This window comes from Sceloporus undulatus, chromosome 6, assembly GCF_019175285.1.
Source record: "Sceloporus undulatus isolate JIND9_A2432 ecotype Alabama chromosome 6, SceUnd_v1.1, whole genome shotgun sequence".
Lineage (NCBI taxonomy): Eukaryota > Metazoa > Chordata > Lepidosauria > Squamata > Phrynosomatidae > Sceloporus > Sceloporus undulatus.
Window position 1 is genome coordinate 165,023,512 of NC_056527.1, and position 26,802 is coordinate 165,050,313.

Below are 26,802 nucleotides of genomic sequence, written 5' to 3' on the forward strand. Positions count from 1 at the left end.
TTGCCAAAGCAGCTACTGAGATGGGGCTTCCCAGCTCATGCAAATCTAAAACATTCCACTTTTGAACGTTGTGACTAAAAGAAAAGAGAGATGAAGCAGATGTAAAAGAATTTGGTAAATTATTTTAATTCAAAATGACCCAACGCAAAACTTTACATTACAAAAGGAAGAATAAAATATGTTACGATATTGCTAACACAGAAATAGCTGTGTGGAAGCTAGAATAGCGGGTAAAATGGTACATCGTCCTTCCCAGAACAAAAGTTGTGACAGTGAACCAACCTTAGTGAGTTAGGTTTCAAGTTTCCTTAGTCTGCCCTCCATAAAAACTTGGCAGGTGCATTATAAATTCACAACGCAAGTCTCCACCTCAGGCCCCACATCCCAAGAACCAGCGAGTTGCTCCAGAAGATTTAGAAGCAAAATTCTTGGAGGACTATATTTTCAATCGTTTGAGCCTGATACAGAATAAATGCTGGTTTCCTGTAAATCATGATTTGCAGATCAGAACTTAATTTCAGGACTATGGGCTCTGTTCTTCTCCCTGCTCTCCTAGCAGCCACGATTTTCTCGCTTGCTTCTGTTACTAGCCTTAACAATGGCTTAAAATTACACTGTTCTACTATGCACTGAACCAAGATTCCTATCTTTACTAGGATTTGAAAGGGTTTGAGAATCCTGGTACATTTGTATTGGTGTGAATATAATAATAAGTCCTTGTTAAGACCAGTATGAAGTCGGAGAAAGAAGAAGTGAGAAGACTCATGGTGAGACAAAGGAAGAATCTCAAGTTCTTGTAGCTTGCTCCGAGTTAACAAACCACTATCTGCAGGAAGCCAGAATTGCCCTTTCTTCTTCTTCTTTCTCCATATGAAGTACCAAATACTAACAAGTACAGAATACTGTGTCAACATGCTGTCCCAAAAAGGGAAACGTTGTTCCTAGCACGGGTAACGAATTAAGCAAAAGTTAAAAAGGAAAAGAAAAGAAATCCAAACCGAAGCCTTTGGAATTAACAAATATGGTCTCTAATATCGTAAATAGATTAGAAATATGGTAATTAAATAATCTAAAAAAAACACACTCTTACTCTGCTGTACATTTATAAACAGAAATATTTACAAAACTCTGGTTTTGTTTCCAAAAGGATGAGGTTTGCGGTTTGCTAATCATCGTCGTCTTGTCTGTTTCTTTGGTGCATTTGCCAATTTTTGTATTTTTTAGGGGAAAAAACTTAAAAAGTTAACAAATGTTCAAGAAGTGGTAACAGGCCTTGGACAGAAGCTCTTTCTCTCTCTCGCGCTTGGATTTTAAGTCCAAAGATTTAATGAACCTATAACACATCAACATCATTCAATTCTAATTCTCAGACCCATTTTTCCCCTTTCTGTTCAAATAGGTAAAAATCTACCTTGCTGCATAACCTGTCATCCAGGTTAATTTGGTGTGACAGTATGCAGGTGGTAAATTCTGCCCTTTGGCCCCAATTCAACATCCCATGTAAACTATCAGACTCCCTGAACATTAAAACAGGAAAGAGAAGAAAGAGGACAGACTACACAGTTACTTTACCGCTCAAGCGCTTAATTGGTTTATAGAACTAGAACCCAAGGCTTTCCCTTCCTCTTATTGTCTTGAATCCGCCAATACAGCTTTACTGGAAGGAATGGTCCAAAAATAAGTTGTTTAAGGGATTTTTAGTTTTATGACAAAAGATTGACTTCGTACAAGTGGACTGATGATTAAAAGCACTGGGGAGAACAGAAAAACAAAACCTCAAAGAAATAAATAAATGGAATTATACATGTCATTAAATAGCACTTTTGTAATCAGCAAGACATTTATAATTTTTTTTTAAGTCACAGCAGCAAGACAAAGTTAAATTCACTTTACAATGGATCCCTGAACTAGTAGAGTCAGACTAGTTTGTTAAGAATGTACTATCACTTTTTTAAAAACAAAAGAAACCAACCAAATTGTTTCAGACCTGCAACTCCATTGTGTCAATGCACCACACTTAAGCATGGCTAACAATCCTCTTTTCTGGCGGCTTTAGATATCAAAGAGCCTAAAATTCAGGAGAGATAAACTACTGGAGGTCTTTTCAAACATTTCCTAGATCAGAACTTAGCTTTTTGCTCAGGGACGTCACTTTAGCCTTGCAAAACCCTAGCAGTTGTTCCAGCATATTAAATAAAGCACATATGGCCTTCCTGTGGCTCCAGTTGTGGGGAAAGATGGGTTACTTGGCCATTCCACTATTTTTCAGCAAACAACGTATTTTACTTTGGCCACTAGTGAAGTAAAAATGGATGCATGTAGAAGTGTGCATGGGGAAAATGCCACTCATCTGTTATTTTATGCTGACACACCATCCTGTCGCTTGCTTATACAAAACCCAGCGTCAAACAGAAGTCACTCATCCCTGGCTATTGCAGTTCTTTGCAATCCATTTGTCAGCCAACAGAAACAATGCCTATGAAAAGACAGTATTGCTGCTCTCCTGATCATAATAAGCAGCAGAACTGACCCTCAGTTATTTATCTCCTGTACCCCCTTCAAGAAAGATTGACTGGGATGTGCTTGAGAACTGGTGAAATATTAACAAAGGAACGCCAACAGTGTTCTCCAACTTGATTTGCTCACTAAGATATATGGAGGGCAACCTCCAGAGAGCCACTTCTATGATACTTTCAACTTCTGTCACATCCTTTATCTAAAATGTCTGTGATAGCCATTGTTATAATTCACTGTGTACCAGCTTCAAGTGGGAAAATAAAGGACAAACTGGGCTTCTGCAAAGTTAGATTTGGGATCAGGTGATGATTTTCTTGGCCATGAGAAAATCTTGATCAAATTGCATATCTAATTCTCAGAGGCAAAAAAAGAAGACAGCACTGATGCTAGTTTTGTCATGCTTATGGCCAACCCTTTATACTTCAAAACACCAAGAAATGTGAACTGTACACACAGGGTTCATATTCAAGTCTATGAATGGCAAATTTCAGCTTTGCACAATCTGCTTATGGGTGAAGCGAATACATATACACACAATTCACATTTGGTAGTATTTTGAGATGTGAGCCATTTTCACATGGTCCATATTAGCCAAACAGGATCTTGGATTAGCCCAGGTTCTGTTCAGTATCAAGCCGGCTGAAAACATGACAGAAGAGCAATACCATGAAGCCCCTTTTAAAAAGATTCAGAACAAACTGCCAACTCAGATTCTGGTCTTCACACCACAAATTGGCCTCTTGCATAGGAAAACAGAAGTCCCAAAGTCCCAAGACATTTGAATTAGATCTTTTTGATATTTTGAAAGGGGAAACAAAAGCAACAGCAATAAAGCAGCAATTCCAACAGTAACAAATATCACATTGAGCCAGGGGCAGGAATGTGTGAAAATCACATGTGTGATGGAGGAAACATAAAGTGAAAAAAATATTGCACATGAGGCACTACAGTATATGGGAAACAGGATGCACTGGTTTGGAAATTAGATTTGTTTTCTGTTAATGCTTTTATAGGAAAGAAAATACACAGAGACCACAGAGGCATCTGAGCAGTGTAAAACTAAATTACAAACAGCAGTCTGCATACTGGCATCAGAGGAAGAAAAAGACATATGGACATTCAAACTACAATAATTATGGTAACGATCAAACATGTATTTTTTTTTAGGTAACAAAAAAGAATGAAGGTGGCAATGTTTTCAATGAGGTGCCATGTCTATAGGAAACACAACCTAGTTACAAGCCTGAGCCATGATTCTGAGAAAAACTCTGTACGGGGAGAAAATTGTGACCATGTGGAATCCAATGAATTGCTGGGACTCCTGTCCATATTGGTCCTTGGTATGGGAGCAGTACTAGCGGATTAATCCACCAAGCACTGTTGCTATTCAGAGGAGCTTGTCTGGGATGTCTCACCAACAGAAGAACCCAACAATAGCACCTGGTGGATTGCTCCCACAACTCCCCCACTTTTTCTTTGTTTAGGATTCATCTAGCCATCTCACAGTATCACACATGCTACCTGGGCATGAGGGAAGGCTTCCTTCGAACAAGTGACGCTCCTTCCCTTCTTCGTTCTAAAGCTGCAACTTTTAAGTTTTCAAAAGTGATGCTTTAAAACAAACCCAAATTCCCCCTGTATTGGAAAAAAAAACCCAAAACAAAACAGGAAAAAAGGACACCAAAATCCGCAACTGTGAGGTTGTTAAGAAAGTTTAAATCTTGTAAACGTGGACCAAGAAATTATAATTTCAAAAAGACCTTCTAGCATTTGGTATAAAACACCTCCTCCCCTCAAGGAATTGTATACCTGCCTTCTGACTTCTCGGGAAAGAAAACAAAAAATCAGAAATTGCATAGGATATACATTGTGCAAGGTGACCAGCCTTTGAAAGGTATCTGGAATATAAACTAATCTTGCTTATTGTCCAGACGTTTCGCAAAAGGTCAGATATCATCAAATTTGTGTTTTAAGTAGTCTTTCATGACCTTGGCAATTGGTAGTTCGTCAAGTAGTTTGAGGTTTTGAAGGCCTATACACTGACGGATTTTAATTCGGCATAGATCTTGCAAGTTCCGGGGCTGCCCTAAAAGGAGACAAAAGGATTAATATATCATTGAGAGGTCATGATCAAATAAGCAGAGCTGAAACAGACAAGCACAAGGCCCCCTGCCCACCGCAATGAAATGGAACAGCTAATTGTTTAGACTTAGTGGGGAAAATGACAATTTTCTGTTAAGCTGTTTATGTCAAGCAATTAAGCAGATCTTTCCCAGTCCCACAATCTGACAGCCTTTAAGTGGGGATGCCAGTGAGTGAAGTGGGCAAGAGCTGTATTCACACACTATGCTCTTCACCACTGAGTTGGTCTGTTCCACACTTCAAAAATACAATTTAAACTAACTGCAACATGACATAAGTCAAAGTATAACTGCACCTTAGCTTATGAACCTTTGCTATCAAACAGCAGTGTATGGTATTACATATATACATTGCAGAGTATGCCTAGGATCTGGTGCAGTTTTTGCATTCACGTCTGAAGATTGACAACTCATACAGAGTTTATGAACGTTGCAATACAGATGTGCATTTTCTTATGTTTTGAATTTAACACCACCGAATCCTAATAATCACAATTAAGACAATGCTCAACAAAGTATCTTTGTATTTTCAAACCGGCCACGACATCTGCCTGGGACCGTCAAAACTGAACACCACAAGTTGTACACTCACTATAAACTATAGGAAAAAATGCCACACAACTGTCTTGTTTTGGAATCCATCAGAACACAATAAGCATTCCAAAGTCAATCCACACTTAAGGCAGAATTCCTGAGGAGCTGATTATTAAGCGTCTTGACATTTTCCCCTGATAAGCTGAAGAGCATTTCCTGGGAATGTGCTAATAATGGGCATTTCCAGTGTTAAGCACCAGTTGCCACATCTATTGGCTCTCGGTGTCCACAGCACTTACTCATTCTTGATTGCATCTGAATGAAAAAGGGAGGGGGCAAGGATTATAGACCAACATCACTGAACCTTCATTTGGCAAATAGGAAATGTTATTAGTAATTTGGCAAAAGCCAGGCGAATAAAAAAAGGTGATGAATCAAGTTCTGCTTAATGATTAAGAAGTAAAAAGTGCAAAGCTTTTGCCAAGCTGGGAAGGGATCTTTGGGCCTGGATAAAAACCAGATTAGAAAAGACAATTAAAAGTTTTCTCAAGCCAGGACCTTCCCTCCAGAAACACAATGGTATCCAAATCAATTCCATCAACTCTTCCCTGTCTGTTCCCAATGCTAGAACATTTCTGAAGCATCATATTTAAGAGAGCCTTTCATTAGTAAGCTTGGTTTCAATATAAAAAAGTACTCCCAGGAGCTGTCTATCAGTTTCATGAGGCCAGCAGTTTAAAAGCTTTATTTAATCTTTAAGCATCATCTATACAGACAGTCTTTATATCATAAGTCATCTATAGGTTAAGGCCTTCCTTATCTGGAATTCCCAAATCCAAAATATTCCAAAAACCAAAACTTTTTTAATGGGCCGCTGAAAACTATTCCCTCCATCACTTGGTATGTGATTAGGAAGAGGGAGAGGAGTATCGATTCAGAAGAATGTATGACGTCCTGGACTGTGATAATGAAGTGCATGCTCAAATAGAGAAGATGTGTACATGTCTGTGCATGGATGGCTGACAACTCTTGGAGAAAAAGACTTCATGTTTAAACAATTCAGGATGTGTACTTTATCTTTTTGCGGGGCAGGGGTTAGCATTTGGTACCCATGAGCACAAAAGGTTGGGGATTCCTGCCTTATAATGTGTCAGACACTTGTACGCAATTGGAACAAAATTCCAACTCCATCCTAAACCCAGCACTAAAAATGTGCAAGTTATAATGGAAATGGTCAGACCTAAAGTCAAAGTTCCTGAAATAAAAATTCCCACAAAACCATATTTTTAATCGACACTTCATTTTGTTTTGCCTTTTGAACAACTCAATCTAGCTCTCTATGTTCTCTGTAATTGTCTTATGTTGTTAAATAATATGTATTTAATGTAATAATAAAACATTTAATAATTATATCTATTTAATTTAATGATTATAATTGTTTGGTGACTGAATTGCAATAAAATTCCTTATAACAGCAAAGAGTAAAGCAAATGTTACGGTTTGATTCAATTGATGATTTGTATACCTGCCACTTAACTTTTATACTTAGTTGCTAAACCTGGAGGGGGCCAAACTTCACCTCCTTGAAACAGGGCACTTTGGGTTGGTTGAGGGGGGAATAAAGGATTGTCAGGGGATAAATACACAAAACATTGCAGAGATATCAAAGAACCAACTTGAACAAAAAGCTCAGTTATGTTCTTCAGGCAAACCTGCATGCTTTGAAAATGTGGGTGCAATATGATAGCTAGAGAGTTTGCTTTGACTAACAGTCACCCACCCTAAGATACTACATAACACATTGAAAGCTTAGCTGCCCGTTTTCTGTGCCCAAGAGAAGCTGGGATGTCACTTCTGAAGGCATCTGATCCATCTCCAACAAACATAAAAGTCCACCCCACTTGTCACTATTCCAAGGCGACTGATCCATCTCCAACATACATAAAAGGCTTTTATGAGAAGAGGGTGGGCTACGTGGTTTTTAAAAAACCCTGGCCTTTGAATATATGCAAACTAAAAAAAAGGAACGCTGGTATTTCAGGAGGAGTCTAAAGTATTTGTTGATTCAGTAATACTTGTCCCATAAAAAGTCTACCGATTCATATCCAAAATAGTCTTGACTCATCAAAAAACTGAGTTACGCAGCCGATTGCAGTCGGAGTTATAACTGACTCTTTTAGAAGGATTTTCAATTTCCAAATTAAGGGATGGAATATTTTCCCACACATACGAAAGACGCTGAGGATACAGTTTCCTTACAGTTGCAGGTACATCTAGCAATTGACCACAGAATTACATTTCATGACGTTCTCCATTTCAAAGGATTCAGGCTACCGCAGCAGCAAAAGCCGCAGAGCTAAACATTAGCAAAGAAAGTTAGGATTCTTTTAGCTGTAGGTGTTTAAGGAAAGGCAGAGCTAAAGAGTTCTTTAAATTGTGTTTTAAATCCACAGATCCCTTTGAGTTATTTAACAAAGGCACTACTGTGATCAATATAACATGTACTGTAACCATCTCCCTACACAAGAATTCAACAAGGTCTCTATGGTTATACTTATGAAGTAAACTAATTGAAGCATCCAGCTTTAAAAGTAGTCCTACACAATCACTGGGAACGTCCTCAAGAAAAAGGGTTTGCCCTTTGCATGGGCCATTATGGATGCTATAATGTTATGTTAACACATAATTTCTTACTTCTGCCACAAGAAAGCATCACAAACAGGTACTATCAGTGGCCAACTGTCAAAATCAGCTCACAAACACAGCTGACAAGATACCAACTTTCTGATCTTATAAACTGGCATGCTACCACTATTGCTGTTGATTATGAAGACCAACTCTTCACGTTGGGATGTTGCTTCACACAGAATGAAAAGCCATCCTACATGTTGAACATTTTCACTTAAGGAAGTGTTACTATGAGCCACTCCCTTAAACAAAAATTGGAAGCAGCACCTTGACTTTTCATAATAAGAAAGCTGGAAATGGTTCAGTGCACTTGCTAAAAGACACATCCAGTGCTTCTCTGGCATTGTAGAGGCTGGATGGAGCACTTAAATTATGTGAAGTCAAAGGCTTTCATGGCCGGCATCCATAGTTTTGTGGGTTTTTTGGGCTATGTGGCCATTTTCTAGAAGAGTTTGTCTCTGACATTTCACCAGCATCTGTAACTAGCTTAAAACAAAACACGGAGAAGGGTACTGAACAGAAAGAAAGTTCAACTATAGCTAGAGGTGAGGCAAAAGTAGGAAGAAAAACTCTGCTGAGAATGTCGTTGAAGCAAGTTCAGCGAATGAAAAGAAAACTTAGCAAAACATGTTTCGGAGGAGAACGCTGTTTGAAGACACCGCCTTAACAAGCCTCCCAAAAACTCCAACAAATCTAATGACTTTAAAACCTTAAGAGAAAGGGCACTGTTGCTTCAAACTGAAACTGAAAATGCTTCCAAGTCCTAAATAAATTATTAATTAATGGCTTCCAAAAACATGGAAAATGGAAAGGAAATCAAGGTAGCAATAGCAAGTAGCTTGAGTAGGTAACTGATAACAAAAACTACTTTTTAAACTTTGTAACAAAGATCAATCTGTAAGGGAAGAAAAAACAGGGAAATAAGAGGAAACTGGAAAGCAGAGGAACGGGCTTCACACCCAAAATGCCTTTTCTAGGTAAAGCATATTAGAGTCTCTGGCAAGAAGACAGAGGAAATACTAGGAATGATCACAATAATAATTCCAGCAATGAAACAAGCAAAAAACCCAAGAAAAATTGAGACAGCACTTTTGAATGTAGAAGTGAAGAACAAGGAAACGGTAAAATGTCAGATGCAAGAGTGCTAAGGAAAGCAGTTTATGCTAAATATGTTAAGTTTAAACAGAAATTAAGCCAGAAATTAAATTAAAACCTTTATAGAGCGGTAAAATATCATCATGTATTTTCAGAAGTTATTAAAAAGTTTCATGCATTTTAAGAAGGTTCAGAAAATGGTCACCAATTACAGGGATTTAATAAGCTGTTTTACGATTAAAATCAAAGAATAAAGTTGGAATTTAAAATGCAAACACAAAATCTAAATGGACAAGATTGTTCCCTGTATATTTCTGTAGTAGAAAAGTATGATGGGGACGTTTCATTTTGTAGAGACTAAGTGAAGATGGTGGCGGAATGACCTCACAGTTTCTCTAACTCAGATGCAATTAAAAACTATAGCATGATATGAAAGGAAAAATCAGGGAAGATGAGAGGAAAAAGGAGAACACAGAAGCCAGAGGATCATTCATTTAACGCTACAGCAGAGTTTGGCACTACACCAATGTTGTCATACCTGGTTTTCTAAAAAAAAAACACATCTGGAATGTCAAAGGAAACAGAAGGTTTAATAATTTAAATACATATGTATTTAATAAACTGACCCAGCATCCATTTATCTAAGTTCTCTTTAGTAAAACCCTTCCCAACCTATCTGTTTATTGGAGCACCAGTCTAGCCATCTTGAATCTCAGCCTTTGGGGGCAAAGGGCTCCAAGAACAGCTTACAAATAATTAATGTGACAGTTCCCTGCCCTCAAATCTACAACCAATGGCTTGCTCCTGGACTGTGAGTTTCTATGTTTGAGAGGTGTAAATCATGTGCAGTCATACCTATAAGTCAACTATGCCTAGAGATGGGATGGGAACCTGGTGTTGTACACATTTATGGCTTTTTATAGCATGCCAATAGTGCAGTGTTCACTGTATCCAAACCTAAATGATGAACTATAACCTTGTTTCCAGAACAAGTTGATTCTATAGCTTTCTGTGGGTTTTTCGGGCTGCATGGCTGCATTCTGGAGGAATTTATTCCTGATATTTTACCTGCGATTGCGGCTGACACCTTCAGTGGTTGGTGACATGGAAGTGTGTAGAGTACAACTTGGTTCTACATTACTCAATGTATCTTACATTTCACCTTAGTATTTTTAACTTTACTGAGATCAACCATACCAGTTCAATAATAAAGGAAAAATCAGAAACAACAGGGTTATCTGCCAAGTAACCTAACAGTAATTTCCTTGCCATTTTTTTTACTACTGTGGTATCAGGATACTTTTATAGCTTTAGAAATTATATAGGAAGAGATCTAAAGAGGAGAACAAAACAACCAGTCTGTGTAGTTAGAAGTGATAAAACAATACGGTATTATAGTGTTGTTTGTGTTAAATTAAAAGGTTTTTCAACCAAATAGTTCAAAAGAAACATGTTTATTAACTTTTATTAAATGAAAGTGTTAAATCTATCAGCCTTCTTAATCAATCATGAAAAAAACTAGGTAAAAAAGAAACTTGGTGAACTGGATCAAAAGATGCCACTGTCAAGAGAATTGTTGGTTCTGTTTGTAGAAGACACTCAGGAATAAACCCATTTGTCAGTTTCAACTAGTGATGACTCAATGAATTATTGAAACTTGCATTAAGTGTAAACTCACCAAGCTCCCATTGATACAATGGGTTTACTCTACTTGGGAATAGGAATTGATTTAGGCCTCAGATCCAGCGGATCTGCTCCCCTTCCTCTTTCATAATGTCTTGTGAACAGTATGCTCACGGGAAGTCTGAATTGTACCCAACATATTATAAATACCCCCCCACCCACGCAAAACACTGAAGACGTCTGAGTTAAGACTGAGTATACATACTTGTTACTTCTTGTAGGAAATCCAAACAAGGTCGGCTACTTCCAGAAATACTTATTGAAACCGCCAGTGGAGTCTGTCCTTCATAGTTCCTTGTATTAGTGTCTGCACCATAATTGTATAACATCTGTGCACAGAGCACATCATCCCTAAGAGCAGATAAGTGCAATGGTGTCTGTCCATCCTCCAAGCGCCCCAGGTTTGTGTCCGCTCCTCTCTGAAGGAACATCCGGCAATAAGAGTGATTGCTTTTGATCACAGCATAGCGTAACAGGAAGCCATTTTGAATGTCAATATTGGCATTATGATCTAGGAGGATTTTGACACAGCTGGACCTTTCACGGATAATGGCCAGCTGAAGTGGTGTAGTACCTTTGTCACTGAGGGGATCAACTTCGGCTTTGAACTCCAGCAAGAGTCGGACAAATGAGTCTCTGCCATAATGAGCTGCCACATGCAGGGGAGTCCAGCCATCGTTGCTCTTTGCATTAATGATATCGACGCGGTAGTCCGATTCCAACATTAAGCGTGCAATCCGGGCCCGGCCGTGCATGGCTGCATAATGTAGAGCAGTGAAGCCACCAATTAAGTCTTTCACTGTAGGATCAGCTGAGGTTTTGAAAGAAAGTGCAAGGAGTTAGCCATCATTAAAGCAGTTAAAAAGAAAACAGTATTATGATACACTGTTAAAAACGCTGAAAGGGTGGCAGCAAATGTTTATCCAACAATCTTGTATAAGACCAGATAACTAATTATTTAATATGTAACTTTTAAAAAAATAAATCTAACATATTTGACATACATTAGGGGCAAGTGACCTTTCCCCTTTGGACTGACTATTTAACTAGAAACTCTGTTAAGAACACCTCTGAGATCTCTTACAAAGTTTCAATACAATAATGACTGTCACTTTACTGAGCAATCTAAACATAAGTTAAAAACAGACTTTGGGCATCGATAGTATTTTAAATCATTCCCCTCTCAATGCATATTTAATGCATAGCTGGGAAATGTCTTAAATGTGTGAAATGATACCTTGTGTTTCAACATTCGAAGCAATGTGCAAACCAAAAAAATTCTTCTGCAGGAAACCCTTCAAACTAAAATAGATTTACAAAGATTTGATTTGTGAGAAAATAATTTAGTAACTAATGCTTTGAACTCTAGACATCAGTTATGCTTTCAAGTCAATTCATCCTGTGACTACATTTTGCTTCAAAACCAAGTTTAAAAAGGGAATATATAAAACATACAGATTGGTCACACAGTCAAGTTTCTTGACATCCATAGCGCACCCTACATCCAACTGCTTAAGGTATTTCTACCTACCCCAGTCCCTTCAGCTCTAAAATTTCATGCTTCTTTCAGTGTTTTGTTTTCCCTTGTGCTTCTTGGTCTTAAAGAGAAGCATGTGTTGCAACATCTGCTGGCCCAAGATGCGGATGTATTGTGGTCTGGCAAGATGAGCTTGTTTTGGGGGGTGTAATACTGTATAAGGTAAAGAAAGTTCTCTGTGGTCTGCAGCATTTCCAAAGCATGTAAGCTATATGTTATTTCAGATCATCTCGATAAAAACTGTTTTCTATAAAACGAAAATAATCTGGGTTTGCCATTTCACAAAATGTTAAGATTTTGAAAGAATGTAAACATCCAATTATGAAGAAAGAAGATATGGCAAAATATCAAAATTCCAACAAGCAAATGATAGTGCAGGTCTTTCCCCCATCCCCAGTGAAAATCTGGATTCAGAGCTTTAAAACAGCTGCCAGATGTACACATTTACTATTCTTCCAACATACCTCTATATTATACGTATATCAACTGCTTTCCCAAGAAGGCCTTTGCTCATACTCAACTGACATGGTGCCTGCCACCCAATACTGAACATTTGCACTGGTGTTATCTGCAGACACAATCCATAAGAAGCTTGCAACTGCAGCATAAAATTATAAAATTGCCAGATTTGCGCTGGTAAAGAGAAATTCCAGTGTGAACATTTATATGGCAGAACAGCCTGTCAATGTATAATATCACTATATAAGGCAATGTATAATACAAGGGAACCACAGTGTAAAATTTGTCCTCTAGGAGGAACAAGGGAGGGTGACAAAATAGTACAGACACCTGTCGGTTTCATAAATACATCCAAAAAATGTCTTTTTGTAGCAGATAATAAACATGGCCATGACGTTTTTGAACTAACATCACAATTTGCACCCTATCAATAAAGGTAAAGCAGAGACTAATGATCTCCTATCTGTTCCTTAACATTCTTCCTGCAGTTCTGGTCCCCCTGAAATTAAGGTCTCACATACAGTATTCATGGTTCTTGCTCTGTGAAGCTTCTGACGCAAATCTTATTTTTTGTCCAGCCATCTAACAGAGCTACAAAACATTAGGGAAACATGACTGACAAAACTAACCTGCTCTGTTAAACCAAACAGTTCTCAGACCAAAGAACCTCCGCTGTTTAAAAAAAGCATTAAAATTGCTTCCCTTAATAAATAATCCCACAAAGTTATACAGTAATCATTAGAAGGTACCGATATTAATCTATTTAAACCCAGCAAATTACATAGACAGCAACTGAATGCTAATAGCCAGTATAACAGCTCACGAAACTACTACAATCCTATTAGGAATATATATTTTCACTGCAGGATCTGCAACCTGATTAAGGTGTTTGAAAGTTGAAATGCAGTTTTCCTCAACACTAGCGATTTGTCATCAGCAACTACAGTGGAATATTGTGGCTGAACACAATCCAATGTGATTGAAGTGCATGACCCAGAGCTCCTGTGCATTACAGTGCTCAAGTTTTTTTGTGGGTTTTTCGGGCTATGTGGCCAAGTTCTGGAAGGGTTTATTCCTGATGTTTCACCACAAGATGCCAGCCACAGATACTGTCAAAATATCTGGAGTAAACTCTTCCAGAACATGGCCACATAGCCCAGAAAACCCATAAAAAACTATGGATGCCAGTCGTGAAAGTCTTTGAGTTCACTTTACTCATGGTTCTTTCACAGATGTCAGGGTGAATCTAGACAGTGGGCACTTTGACATATCACTACATATAAGCTATTGATACTTGCATGTGCAGAAAACAGTGGAAAAATATTAGACATCGGAATTTACAACTCCAAGCAAATTTTCTGAAGCTCTCCAACTGTTCTGCAAAAACTGCACTGCCATCTTCTGGTCAAATTCAGCTCAAATAAGATTTTAAAAATCAGATCTCATTTGCTATAGGTCAGTGGTTCTCAGACTCTGTACCTTCATAACACTCTTTACATCTATAGAATGTCACACCCCTAGCAGTAAAAATATTTTGTCTGATGTGCATTTTTTGTTCACACGTTCATGTATATTCATGAATCTATTCACGTAGCAGTATCTTGTCCCAAGACCAGAGCAGTAACGGGATGGGTGGGGAAGAGAAAGTGGCAGTTCAGGTTGGACCCTGCCTAAGGCCATGATCCAGTGAGTTTCCCTGTCCTCCTTCTCCTTCAGGCAAAGGTAGCTGCTCCAAGTGCATCCTTCACCTTTCTCTTCCCCGCCAGGACAGAAAAGGTTTGGGAGGAGGAGTGGGTGATTTAGGGCCTTCAAGCCTTGCACCAACCTTGGGCAACTCTTGCACCCCACCAGGGCCCTGCTCCAGTTTGAGAACCAGTGCTATAGGATATTTAAAAAAGGATTTGCACTGTTATAGTCGTATAAGGGCTTCACTTGTTGAAGCTAAAACTCATGTATATCTAACCATACATGCATACCTCATATTTTTCTCTAACAGGCTGAAAGTATATTTTGTTCATTAAATATCCTGCTAACATGTTAGTGGAACAAACTACATGTTGATGGAGCACTTCCCATAATATACCAAATCCAAGAGAGATGCAGTTATTTCTTCTTGCAAGCATGCAAAATGCAAAAATATTCCCAAACTAAGTATTATTTATTATTATTATTATTATTAAACTTTATTTCTAAAGCGCTGTAATTATACACAGTCGGTAAAATTAAAGAGTAAATAAAAGCCTGCCCAAGGCGTACATTCTAAGATAATAACAATTAAAAGAGGAATAGATAAAATTACCATATAGAGAAGAAAAAACAAATTAAAAACATCAAATATAAAACAATCACATCACATCAAATATTGTCAGACAGCCAGATGACAATCACAAATTCCCTGAGAATGTTTCCCTAAACAATATGGTTTTCAGCTCAGCCTTAAAGCTGGTTAGGGAAGTGATGAGTCGTGAATGCAGAGGAAGAAGGTTCCAGGAATGAGGGGCAGCAAGAGAGAACGGACGGATCCGGGACGGAGCAGAGAAGATCCTGGGTTGAGAGAGGAGACTTTGGCTGCCAGAGCGGAGAGTGCGAGTAGGGATGTAGGGAGAGAGAAGATCGGTTAAATAAAGAGGGGCCAGCCCATGCAGGGCTTTAAAGGTGAGTAGCAAAAGTCTGTACCTGATGCGGAAAGGAAGAGGGAGCCAGTGAAGGGAGGACAACAGAGGGGAGACATGATCATAACAGTGAGCGAGTGAAATAATGCGTGCAGCTGAATGCTGAACAGAAATTAAATTAAGTATCATTCCTTCTGGTAGATTTATCAACAGCAGTTACCAATTGGTGTCTGTGTGATATATACATTTTACACAGTCCATTTGGAGCTTGTTCTTGCTAATAACTCTTGCTTCAATACTGATTTACATTAAGTGACTACTTAGGGATTTCTCCTCAGAGTTTTAATATTTTCAGATACAGTCTCTCCCAGCCCAAACCATTTATTAATTTGCAATTTGCCCCAGCTTTAAATGCCACAGCTGTTCCAGTTCACTTTGTACAACACAGCATGATGTAAAAATGTCCATGTATTTATAATATGGATGTAAATATTCAACTACAGTGGCCCCTTCCTATACACCGGGGGTCCGTTTTGGACCCACCCACCCCCGTATGGGGAAAACCGTGTACAGTGCTTCCTCGGGTTACGAAATTAATTCGTTCCGCGGCCGCTTTCGTAACCCGAAAAGCCTTCGTAAGCCGAAATGCCATAGGCGCTAATGGGGAAAAGCCGCGATTCCGTGTGAAATAGCACCGAAAAGCACCAAAATTTTTTTCGTAACCCGAAAAAACATTCGTAACCCGGAACAATTATTTCCTATGGGATTTTTTCGTATCCCGGAAATTTCGTAACCTGGGTATTTCGTATCCCGAGGTACCACTGTAAGGTTAAATCCCTTTATTTGCTATTGAAGCGTGTTCCTGTGTACAAACACACAAAAGTAATTTTCTTTGCAGCACACACACAAAAGTCACTTTTATGCACAGAAGCAGTGGTTTCTGTGCAAAGAAACAAGGATTCTCTCTCTCTCACACACACACACACACAACTTTGGGATTTGCAAATATTAGGCAAAAACTACAAAATCTTTGCTACTTGGTAATTCTTCTTAGTCAGGTTTCACGACTGTTAGGAAACCCATTTTTTCACCAGAAAATTAATAACAGCAAATATGCTTTCTACCACTAATTCATGGCTCATACAAAAGAGGCTGGCGAACAAAGAATTCTACAGCTTTTGTAATGAAGAATTCTAAAATCAGTTGTTCCTGATTTGTACACTCAGAAACACTTAATAGAAGGTTGACACCTTGCGGTGGACTCTGCAACTACACAATGTGGCTGCTCCAATGTGTTTTATTTTGAAGGCTTTGAAGAGGAGAAACTGAATTCCCAGTTTACCAGATGATTTTCTGGAGCCAATTTCAAAAAGAGACATTACCACAATAAAAGACGATAGAATTCAAAGAGAAAGACTGAAGCAAAAAATTCCTTTCATGCTTGTTCAGACAACCATAAATTCCCTTTAAGTTAACTAACCTCCATGTTCGAGGAATACACGAACGCATCTTTCTTTCCCTCTTGCAGCTGAGAAGTGAAGCAAGGTCCAACCATTGGCATCTCGACCATTTGGAGAATAGCCCTGCTCTAACATCTTGCGGACAGTATGCACATCCCCAGCAGCCACCGCAGCCTGAATCTGCAACTCTTCCTGTAGCTCAGGGTTCCTCCGGCAGTGGTGATGTAACATCGTTCCAGAATCTGCCTCCTAAAGAAGGATCATGAAGTCTCACAGGTCACCTTAAACTGATAAAATACAAATTAGAAAGAGGAGGGAGAAAAAAGCAAGAAAGAACAACTCCTTGACCACCTACTAGAACTGTTAATAGAAGAAATTGATCCATACAGCTGCAAGGAATGATTTCTACCCATGTTTCTCATACCCCACTGATCCCCCAAAAGCCAGCTGTGAAGGCTAAAGGACCTTCAAAGCAACAGCAACAACATGTGAAAGGTTTTTGGATCACAAACATGACTCCTTTAAGTGACCTATCAGTTCACACCTATTTACTTTTATCTCCTATTGTTAATAAGGCTCAAAACAGATGGATTCTGTGCCTATAGCACCAAGGCCACACTGCAGCAATAATGGAGTGTTTCAAACAGTTGCCTCAAACTTCCCATTCTGTGTAAGAAAGAGTTTAGAATAAAATACAACACTGAAACAGAGGTATTCCTCAATTTAAGAGATACTATTCAAAGCTCAATGCAGGTGTCGAGGGAGGAATGTTTTAAGCAGAAAAGCATGCAGTGGAGAAAGGATGTGGAAAGTCACTAGTAAAACATTCCGGTATTATCAGAAACAGCAGATTAAGAAAATTAGCAAAGATATTCCAACATGTCAGAGACCAAAAGTATTTCAAATGCGATGTAACACCATGTATCTCTCTCTTCCCCAAACTGGGGCCCAAATACATTGGGCTACAAATCCAACAACCCCAGGCGCAATGGGCTGTGTTGGGGGGGCTGATGTGTGTTATAGTCCCACACGCCTGGACAGCACTATTGATCTCCATGCTACTTGAAAACAGTTAGATTACGAGTATTATAAATCAAAGGCTGAGATCCTACATCAGGAGATGTGCTGTAAAATTCTGCCCAAGTAGAACAACAAGACATCTCCCCTCTCCTGCCTTGTAGGACTCATGCTTCTTCTACATGACCTTCAGGGTCATTTAGGAGCTGGTGGAGAGCAGAGGTCACTGAGAGAAGCATCTAACTATGTCTCTATATGCAGTTGAACAACATAATCCTCCAAGACCTTGAGAAGACTCTTGGGAGGTCCTGGAGAATGCATTTGCCATTCTGGGTCTGGCTATAGGGATACAGCCAGATGCTACTCCAATACTCTCCTCAGACCAGTAATGGCAGTGGAGGGGATGGCTAACAGGAGGAAGGTGAGTCCTGCAGGGCTTCTAACTATTCCATCACAGAGGTTGCGAATTCCTCCCTGCACAGCAACCAAAAAAGCCCCTAACTTTCAGTTATGCTTGCATATGTCACCAATGCCAGTCAGAATATCCAACCAATCACACCACCTTGCGTTTCACCTTTTTTTAACATGTGTAATGCATGCCTTTGAATCTTATCAAAGTACTGGCAGCTTTTCTTCCCACATCTTACACATATATGGAAGAAGGCAGGGAGGGGTTGGCTCCTTCCCTTTAAACACAAGTAGGAAAAAAAACATATCTTTGCAAAAAGTGATTTTAAAAAATCAGATGCTTTTAAATAAATGTAACTGAAAGAAAACCAGAACTAGTCATTTAAGGTCGAAGTGTGGTTATCCATATCCAGAGCAGTGACAGCTAGGAAGGACCCACTGGCTGCTAGCAACATTTAATATTTAAAACTTTTTAAAGTTCTCCCAGAAAAACTGCTTTTGTAGCTCAATAACTAGAATGCAGTTTTTATCATGCAAATAGAGCCTGAAAAATATCAGCAAAGTGTTCTTTTTTTTATGATTTCCCTCAATCAACAGGACATTTATGGCCCACAGTAGCTTTGAAAGAACCACTGAATAAGTAGGTTCTGAATGTCCTCCAGTTTTACAACTCTGAATAAGAGAAATAACATTATCTAAGAAAAGAGACGAATGTGTTCCATCAAATAGGGAAAAAATACCTTATAGGTAGAGGTCAGTTTTTGTAAGCTTTGTTTTCCATCTTCATTATACATAATCCTGTTCACATGCCAAGCAAGCAGTCCCTTCTTGAAATGAAGACTGCAGTCTTGCTAAACCAAACTGAGAAAAAAAAGTTAATTCAATCATAAATATCACACAGACAGCAAGCATTATGACACCAAGTGTTCACACCAACAGTAACAGAATTCGGGAGGAAGTGCTTACAAAGATGTTTACATTATTCAGTTTGGTAAAAGTCATGATGGAGGAAAGGATATCAAACATCAAGGAAGAGGAGAAAACAAAACATTAACAGACTTAGACCTTAATTCTCCTCCCCTCACCTCCAACAGTGCTGGTACCTTGACATCTCTAACTTCTAAATATGTTCTCTACCTGCAGATTGCCGAAGAACAATGGTCCATCTGGTATATCCTACAACAATATGACCACAACTCATAATAATCTGGAGGCTTGCTTTAGACTGCTTGCATGTGTGTAGTCACCTTGACGCCCTCCACTCCCCAGCTCACTTTGCAAGCAGTGCATGTGCACACATGCAAGGAGTCCAAAGCAAACCTCCATAGGAATAGTAACTGGTGCAAGTCTGCTCTATCCATGCTTGCAAATTACAAAGACAAGTTAGATTAATTCACGGAGAGGTCCCCTATTCCAATAGGCAAGCCTTGGGACTGTGTGCATGCGTGTGAGTGGTCCCAAGTGATACTCGTAGGTATGAAGAACTGACAAAAGAGCAGAATGTTTTTTATATATTTTGTATGTATATGTGTATATGCAAGGCACTGAAAAGTGGGAGCTCCCTGTATTGAAAACCTCTCTAAATATCCAAGCTAGATCTCTCAACAGCATTGTTTTCGGGACACAATGGCCTGTTACAGACTGCCAAAATAAAGCTGCTTCGGGTCTCTTTGGAGGTATGCTGTTTAAATGATGCATGGGTCCTAAGAATCCGGAAGCTGCACCAAAGCTGCACTCCAGTGCTTAGAAATGGAATGTGGCTTTGGCGCGACCTCTGGATTCTTAGGACCCATGCATCATTTAAATAGCACACCTCCAAAGAGACCCGAAGCAGCTTTATTTTGGCAGTCTGTAACAGGCCTATGTTCCCCATAATACTTTGGCAATAATGCTGAGCCCCAACAACACTTTAATCTGGATGGTGGTTATTGAGAACAAGAACATTTTTACCCTTGCATGTGAATTACTCTGCTTCTCTAGCCTGCTATTTCTATCAGGTAAAGGAAAAGCTTTTCCTTTGCTTATTCTACAGCAAGAAGTATTTGGAACAATGATTGTCTATCACTGATAGCATTAAGGTTTGGCAAATGAAACAAACGTATACCATAAGATGTGCTTAAGCTCCTCACGGTGCATGTTTCCTGTAACTCCTCATAGACCTTTTAACCAACTCTGTCAATAAAATTGTGCTGCATCAGCATTTTGGACAATTATGTCTAGCTGGCAACAGCTCCTCCTAATTTCAGGCAAGGATCTTTTTGCACTATTTCCAGATGCCAGATATTGAACCAATGACCTTTCCCAAATGTCTTGCTGCTTCTGCACAGCTATATTTCCCTTTTGTTTTATTCACATAATTCAATGAGCTACATAAATATACTGATAATTAAAATATAACCTACCAAGGAATCTTTATATGCCTTGAACTGTTTGTGGGGAGCAATAAATGTGTTTCTTTTTGGACAACAAAGCAGATTATGCTACAAAATAATCCAAGTAAATAGCAGCCTATTTGTAACTATAAATATGTTCCAGAGCCCTTAAATGTACAGTAAATGTAGCATTGCTGTACTTTCCATCCTAGTCAAACAGCATTTTTCAGACAGACTTTAGATTGCTCCCTCAACCATTTTAGCTAAAGACAAGATGGGGATTGAAAAATATGAGAACGCTGTGATTAGCGTTGCTATGGAATACTGAATGGCACTTGTGCCTTTACAATCAGAAAGCAACTGCATTAAAACACTGAGCAAAATGTTGGTAAACAGAATTTAACTTCCATCTGGGAAATACTGGTAGGTACTCAATACTTGCATTCCTAACATTTCATTTGCGTATGTTGCTCCCTCTCAGCCTCATCTAGTCAACTGTACAATTCTTCTAAAAGACCAAAATGTCATAATATCACAGCACAAACATCTAAATACACTTGCCCTCTTGGTTTTAAATATACTGTAAATAACGCCACTAAAAACATCCAACATTTTACATAAAACTAATTTCAGTCAAATTATGAACAACATTAAGGCCAATACGTTCTACCCTTCATTGTTTACCTTGGTAATCTTTTGCCAGCAACCTATTTACAAATTCTTTCAATACCAAGAGCTCCGCGAAACCATGCTGAGCCTCAATGAACAAAAACACTGGCTCTTTCATTACAACAGCATCTGCAGAGCTCAATACCTATCCAAAATATTTATTATTGTACCCACACTTCAGAGCATATTTAACATCAGAGATCAGCACCCAATCATTCAGTTCAGTAATATAACTAAGTAATATAAGCAAAGATATGCACAAGAGATTAACCTGGATGTCCTGTAGTCATGCCACTCTTTACCCCCTCAGCAAACCACAAGTAACCAGAAAGTCTTCAGTAAACCAGTTGCTCATTACATTAGAATCAGGAAACTTCAATCAACAGTATGAGAACATGCTGGTATCCTAAATCACCTTCACACTATGACTTAGCTTGCTGGTTTGTTCCATCTCCACTAACCACAGTTTGCCAGTGCAGACAAAAAAAGGAGATCGAGTAATTGATTAACTTCACTATTATTACAAGAGAGGGTGGAAAGATTAGTGTAAGCATGATGAACACTAGCTTTCTGCATCTCTTAGCTTACTAAGTAGAGATCTGTACTGTCCAAACTAGGCCACTGTAAGCAGCAAACACAAACTAATGAACAAAAATGACACTCACTTAAAAGTAAATCCATCGTAATGGATTTTCCTAGTTATAAGGGCTAAACACATTGGCAATATATGCCGGCTTCCTGGTGGCTTGGAGGTGTGGTGTCCACATGCCCTTCTGACTCTGTCCCCAAGCTGGCATCACACCACCAACGCACCCAGACGGTGGGCAGCATTGTGACGGCGCGGCATTTAGATGCCACATGCTGCCGAAATGCAAATAAAGGCACCTTAGTGGCAAAGGTGCCTTTTTCCCAGTGCAAAAGGGAGTGGCTTTCTGCCGGAAAAATGCTGGATTGAGGCTGCAGCATGTGGTTGCCGTGGCCCTGATCTGGCACTAAAAGGGGCAGCATTAAGCCGCCACTTTATCGCCATCTGTTTCTGGCCATAGTTTCATTGTCTTCTCTTATTTACCTTGGTTCCTAAAGATTTTTTAAATGTATAAAAAATGCATATGACAATGGAGTCCCTTTGTATACCTAGGCCACAAAGCACTTATGTATTTTGAATCAATGTTATGAAATTCGTAAGATTTTACTTCTAAGAAAATGCGCATGTGATAAGACTGCAAGAGCTGCTTGCAAAAACTGCACACACATCATGTCATAAAATGATCATAAAATTTAAGGCGCCCAATCCAAGGCGAACATCCAAATCCTTTAGGTCAACCTGGCAACATGCACAGAGAAAACACTATTCCAACTGCACCTAGCAACCTTCCTCTATCATACTGGACAGTTTGCCAGACAACAGCCAATAACTATAACCTACTATCAGAATCTGCATAACAAAACTCATAAACCAGTATAACAGTCATTACAAGCTGAGAATTCAGAATGTCACCTGTATACAGGGTTCTTTCATTATATCTTCACCTCTTGACTTTTATTTTGGATTCAAAATGTATACACATCTTCTGCAGCAGCATGAGCCTGGAATAACAAGCAGAACAAGGTTTGTAGTTGGTACAGGATAGTTTCTTTACCTCTTATTTTATTAAACTTCATCACACTCTTCCATCTGGGAGGTGAAGGCAGTTGACATGGCTCTGAGCTTTCCCTTACCAGTTTAACACAATATACAAAGTATGTTTGGTTGAAAGGGGGTGGCTGGTCCAAAGTCACCAAGAAAACAAAACAACTGAGTGGGAATCTGAGCCCAGTTCTTAAACTTAGTCCAACACTCTAATCTGAAGATTAAATTTCTTGGTTTGAATTGTGTAGGAGTAAATGGATCCTGCAAGATTAAAAGAAAAGAAGCACTGCTGTCAGCTTTCTCAACTTAAAACTGGAACATCTGGATTTAAAGCACCTGAAGTGTACTACCTTATTGGAATCCACAGTTCAATAGTACAAATGCTATAAGAAAAAGATTCTAGGAATGCAGTCTAAGAAGGAAACCAGTATGAGCGAGGATGGTCATATTCTGTTCTGTAAGGAAGGAAGATTCTGAGTGCTTTCAGATCCTAACTCTCAGCTAACATCTACCCTCTATCCCTCACCCAGAACTATGCAGCAAGCCATGGAACCATTGGCTTTAAATCTAGTGGCAGCTCTGGCCCTCTAAACATTTTGGGTCGAGAAATGCCTTCAACCTGAGCCATCACAGTCAATAACAAGGAATTATGACACTTGCAGTCTAGAAACATATTACTGTATGAACTTTCACTCTTTTTGACACAGGTTTAAAAAAGAGTGATCTGCTTTTCCTCTGAAATTTACTACTGTGTTGCACTGGCCTTTCTATAGCAAATTTGTAAAGGTTTGTATTTCTATGTTCTCCTACATACAGGATTTTTAAAAAAATGGTCCAGACCCAAGTTGGAAGAGTATCTCCACTTTACACCACAGCTTTCCTTCCATCTGCTGTTCCCCTCCTCACATCTAGATTCAGAGTACACACTCCTTGAAGAAGGAATTAATTATCTCACATCACCATGTATTTGGATATAAATCTACTTCAAAACAGTGACAGCTACTAGGATGATATCTTTATGATAAACTAAACTGTCTAAACACCCATTATACTAATACTCAAATATAAAGGATGAAGGAAATAATGCTGCAGAGGATGAAAGCATTTGAATGCGATGTATGCAGACACAGGGATTAATATGAAGGCCAAATCAAAGAGTTATAAGGCCTGAACAGATTGGCCAAAATAAAGCTGCTTTGGGTCTCTTTGGAGGTATGATGTTTAAATGACACACGCATATTAAGAGGCCAGAAGCGGTGCCAAACCTGCACTCCGGTCCTTAGGACTGGATCATGGCTTTGGCATGGCTTCTGGCCTCTTAGGACGCATGCATCATTTAAACAGCACACCTGCAAAGAGACCCGAAGCAGCTTTATTTTGGCCTGTCTGTCCAGGCCCATAGTTAAGTGTCCCACAAAGCTCAGACCAAAGGTGAAGATGGTCAATAATTACGTTGTTGTTATGTGCTGTCAAGTTGGCTTTGACTTACAATGACCATAGGAATGAAAGATCTCCATTCAGAGCAGCAGAAAAGGTCTGCTATTAAGAGACCTGTCTTGTAAACCCAGAGCCAGGGCTTGCTTTACTGAGTCGATCCACCTGCAGTGAAGTCTATCATTTTTTCCCAGCGAAGCCTCTTGTCTCATGGTACGCCCAAAGTATGACAGCTGCAATTTAGTCATATTGTCTTGATTTGCTCTCGGACCCCCTTAAAGGTATTTCTGGCAGTCTTTGAGAGCCCCAGGATTTTTCTGCAGCACCACATTTTAAATGAGCTGAACTCCACTGTTTCCCCCATCAGCTTTCCTCATTTCCAGCTTTTACACTCATACATAGGAACTGGAAATATTGTGCCACGGCTGATCCTCTCTGGTACCTTACCAGCTACTTAAAAACTAGGAAAGCAAAATACAGCAGCAACCTGGACAAAATGTTCTCTTTTTAAAAACCTTGGTAGAAAAAGAACAGGGAACCCTTGTGCTAGACTATGATTGTCACTTTGTGCATGCAGTTTAACTGAACACAACGGATCAGGAAAGTGTCGTCTCAAGTGAAAAGAGACCTATAACTGCACGCTGCATTCCTTCTTCAACTACGCATCCTTGAGAATACCTGATCTTAAAGGTAACAAAAAAGAATTACCTTGTGTAACAGTCCCATCTGAAAACGTATGTCCTGCTTCTTCTCTAGGGACGAAAGCTGCGAAGCGCCACACCTTTCACAACATCTGAAACCTGGAGGAAGCGGGGGCAATCTCCATAGCTTTTCATACCTTCTGTATTTCCTGCGCCAAACTGCGCTCCATAGTCCAAGCCTGCAGAAATGATCAGACGAGACTTCAGTTTCAAATCCCACATTGAACGTTTATTTCTATGGACTTAAGTTTTCCTCAAAATCTCATAAACCTCCAGGTTTTTGGGGTTAACCGTAAGAAAGAGGCTCATCTCCGCTTATCTGCACTACTTCCAAACCTTGTTCTGAAGGCATGATGATTCGATTCTATTTCCCAGCTCCATTACTTTACCTCATCCTCATTCCAGTTCTCCTGGACAAATCATCTTCCTTCATTCTCTCTGCCTTAAAGGAAAAGGCTCTGCATTCTACCCAAATCTCCCAAACACTACAATAAAGTGGCCCTACAAAATATCCTCTCATGCTTTCTGCCATGTTTCCAATCACTAGGTTGGCTACATCTCAAGATACACCTACTCTTTGATTGTGATTTCCTGCATGGCAGAATGGGGCTGGACTGGGGGCCCTTTAGGTCTCTTCCAACTCGATGAGTCTAAGGCCCCATAAAGACAGGCCAAAATAAAGCTGCTTGGGGTCTCTTTAAAGGTATGCTGTTTAAATTATGTGTGTGTCCTAAGAGGCCAGAAGCCGCACCAAAGCCATGCTCCAGTCCTAAGGATTGGAGTGTAGCTTTAGCACAGCTTCTGGCCTCTTAAGGTGCGTGTGTCATTTCAAGAGCATACCTCCAGAGTGACCCCAAGCAGCTTTATTTTGGCCTGTCTGTATGGGGCCCAAGTCTACAGCCTCAGAAGCAGGTTTGGAGCTGGAAGAGACCCCAAGAAGGGCCCTGACCCAGTCCAACCCCATCCTGTCATGCAGGCACTCTCAATCAAAGCATCCCCTTTGAGAGATGGCCATCCAGCCTCTGCTTAAAGACCTCCAGGGAGGGAGACTCCGCTGCACTCCGAGGAAGGAGCGTCTTCCACTGTTGAATAGCCCTTACTCTCAGGAAGCTCCTCCTAATGTTGAGCTGGAATCTCTTTTCATGGAGCTTACATCCATTGCTCCATTGGGTCCTATTCTCTGGAGCAGCAAAAACAAGCTCGCTCCCTCCTTCAAATACTTAAAGAGGGCTGTCATCATATTCTCCAGGCTGAACAGACCCCGCTCCCTATGTCTCTCCCCATTAGAAGGCACGGTTTCCGGGCCCTTAACCCTTAACTCTCCATCTCCCTCTTTGCAGCTGAAAGAAGCATCACTTTGTTTGTCTGTTTCTGGGGCTGCTTTGGGAGGGCTGTCCTGCCCTTCCAGGAAAAACTACACTTCCCAGGATCCCCCAGCAGTGAGCCAAGGGTTGTGATTCCAGGGGAGTCCAGGGCAGGGTCCCTCCGCTGCTCCGATTGGGGGCGGGGCCCCATAAGCCCCGCCCCCGCCCCGCCTTGGCCGTTACCTGCCTGTCTTCCTCTTTTCAACCTTCCCTCTGTCAGGCCCCGAAGAAGAAGAAGAGGAGGAGGAGGAGCAGGAGCCGTGGCCGCCGCTGCCCTCCAGCCGCTTAGAGGGGGAAAGACCGAAGGGGAAACAGAAAACAAGAAGAAGCCGCTGCCGCCTCCTTCTTTCCTTCCTTCCTTTCTCTTCTCTGTCTCTCCGTCTCTCTCTCTCTCTCAGAGCTCGGGGTCACAGGGGAGGTGCTGACCCGGGCCGCCAGCCAATCAGGAGCCGCCCTCCTCCTCGCGCCGCGCTCTGATTGG

General features: G+C 40.0%; 1 protein-coding gene across 3 annotated transcripts in view; it reads right to left on the reverse strand.

Annotated features, from left to right (window-relative positions):
- Positions 1 to 102: 102 nt before the first annotated feature.
- ASB7 (ankyrin repeat and SOCS box containing 7) overlaps positions 103 to 26,802 on the reverse strand; it is a 26,920-nt gene continuing 220 nt past the window's right edge. Inside the window, exons 1-7 of one of the 3 annotated variants that reach the window (XM_042473578.1) lie at positions 26,505 to 26,713; positions 24,965 to 25,136; positions 22,691 to 22,779; positions 18,892 to 19,012; positions 16,747 to 16,975; positions 10,864 to 11,469; positions 103 to 4,603 (exon numbers count right to left, since the gene is read on the reverse strand). In XM_042473578.1, the coding sequence (XP_042329512.1) occupies positions 4,464 to 4,603; positions 10,864 to 11,469; positions 16,747 to 16,975; positions 18,892 to 18,945 (1,029 nt within the window). In that variant the 5' untranslated portion in view covers positions 18,946 to 19,012; positions 22,691 to 22,779; positions 24,965 to 25,136; positions 26,505 to 26,713 and the 3' untranslated portion in view covers positions 103 to 4,463. Of the gene's footprint in view, positions 4,604 to 10,863; positions 11,470 to 16,746; positions 17,014 to 18,891; positions 19,013 to 22,690; positions 22,780 to 24,964; positions 25,137 to 26,504; positions 26,714 to 26,802 lie in introns of those variants that run through there. The other 2 variants (XM_042473580.1, XM_042473579.1) reach the window with 2 other exon arrangements.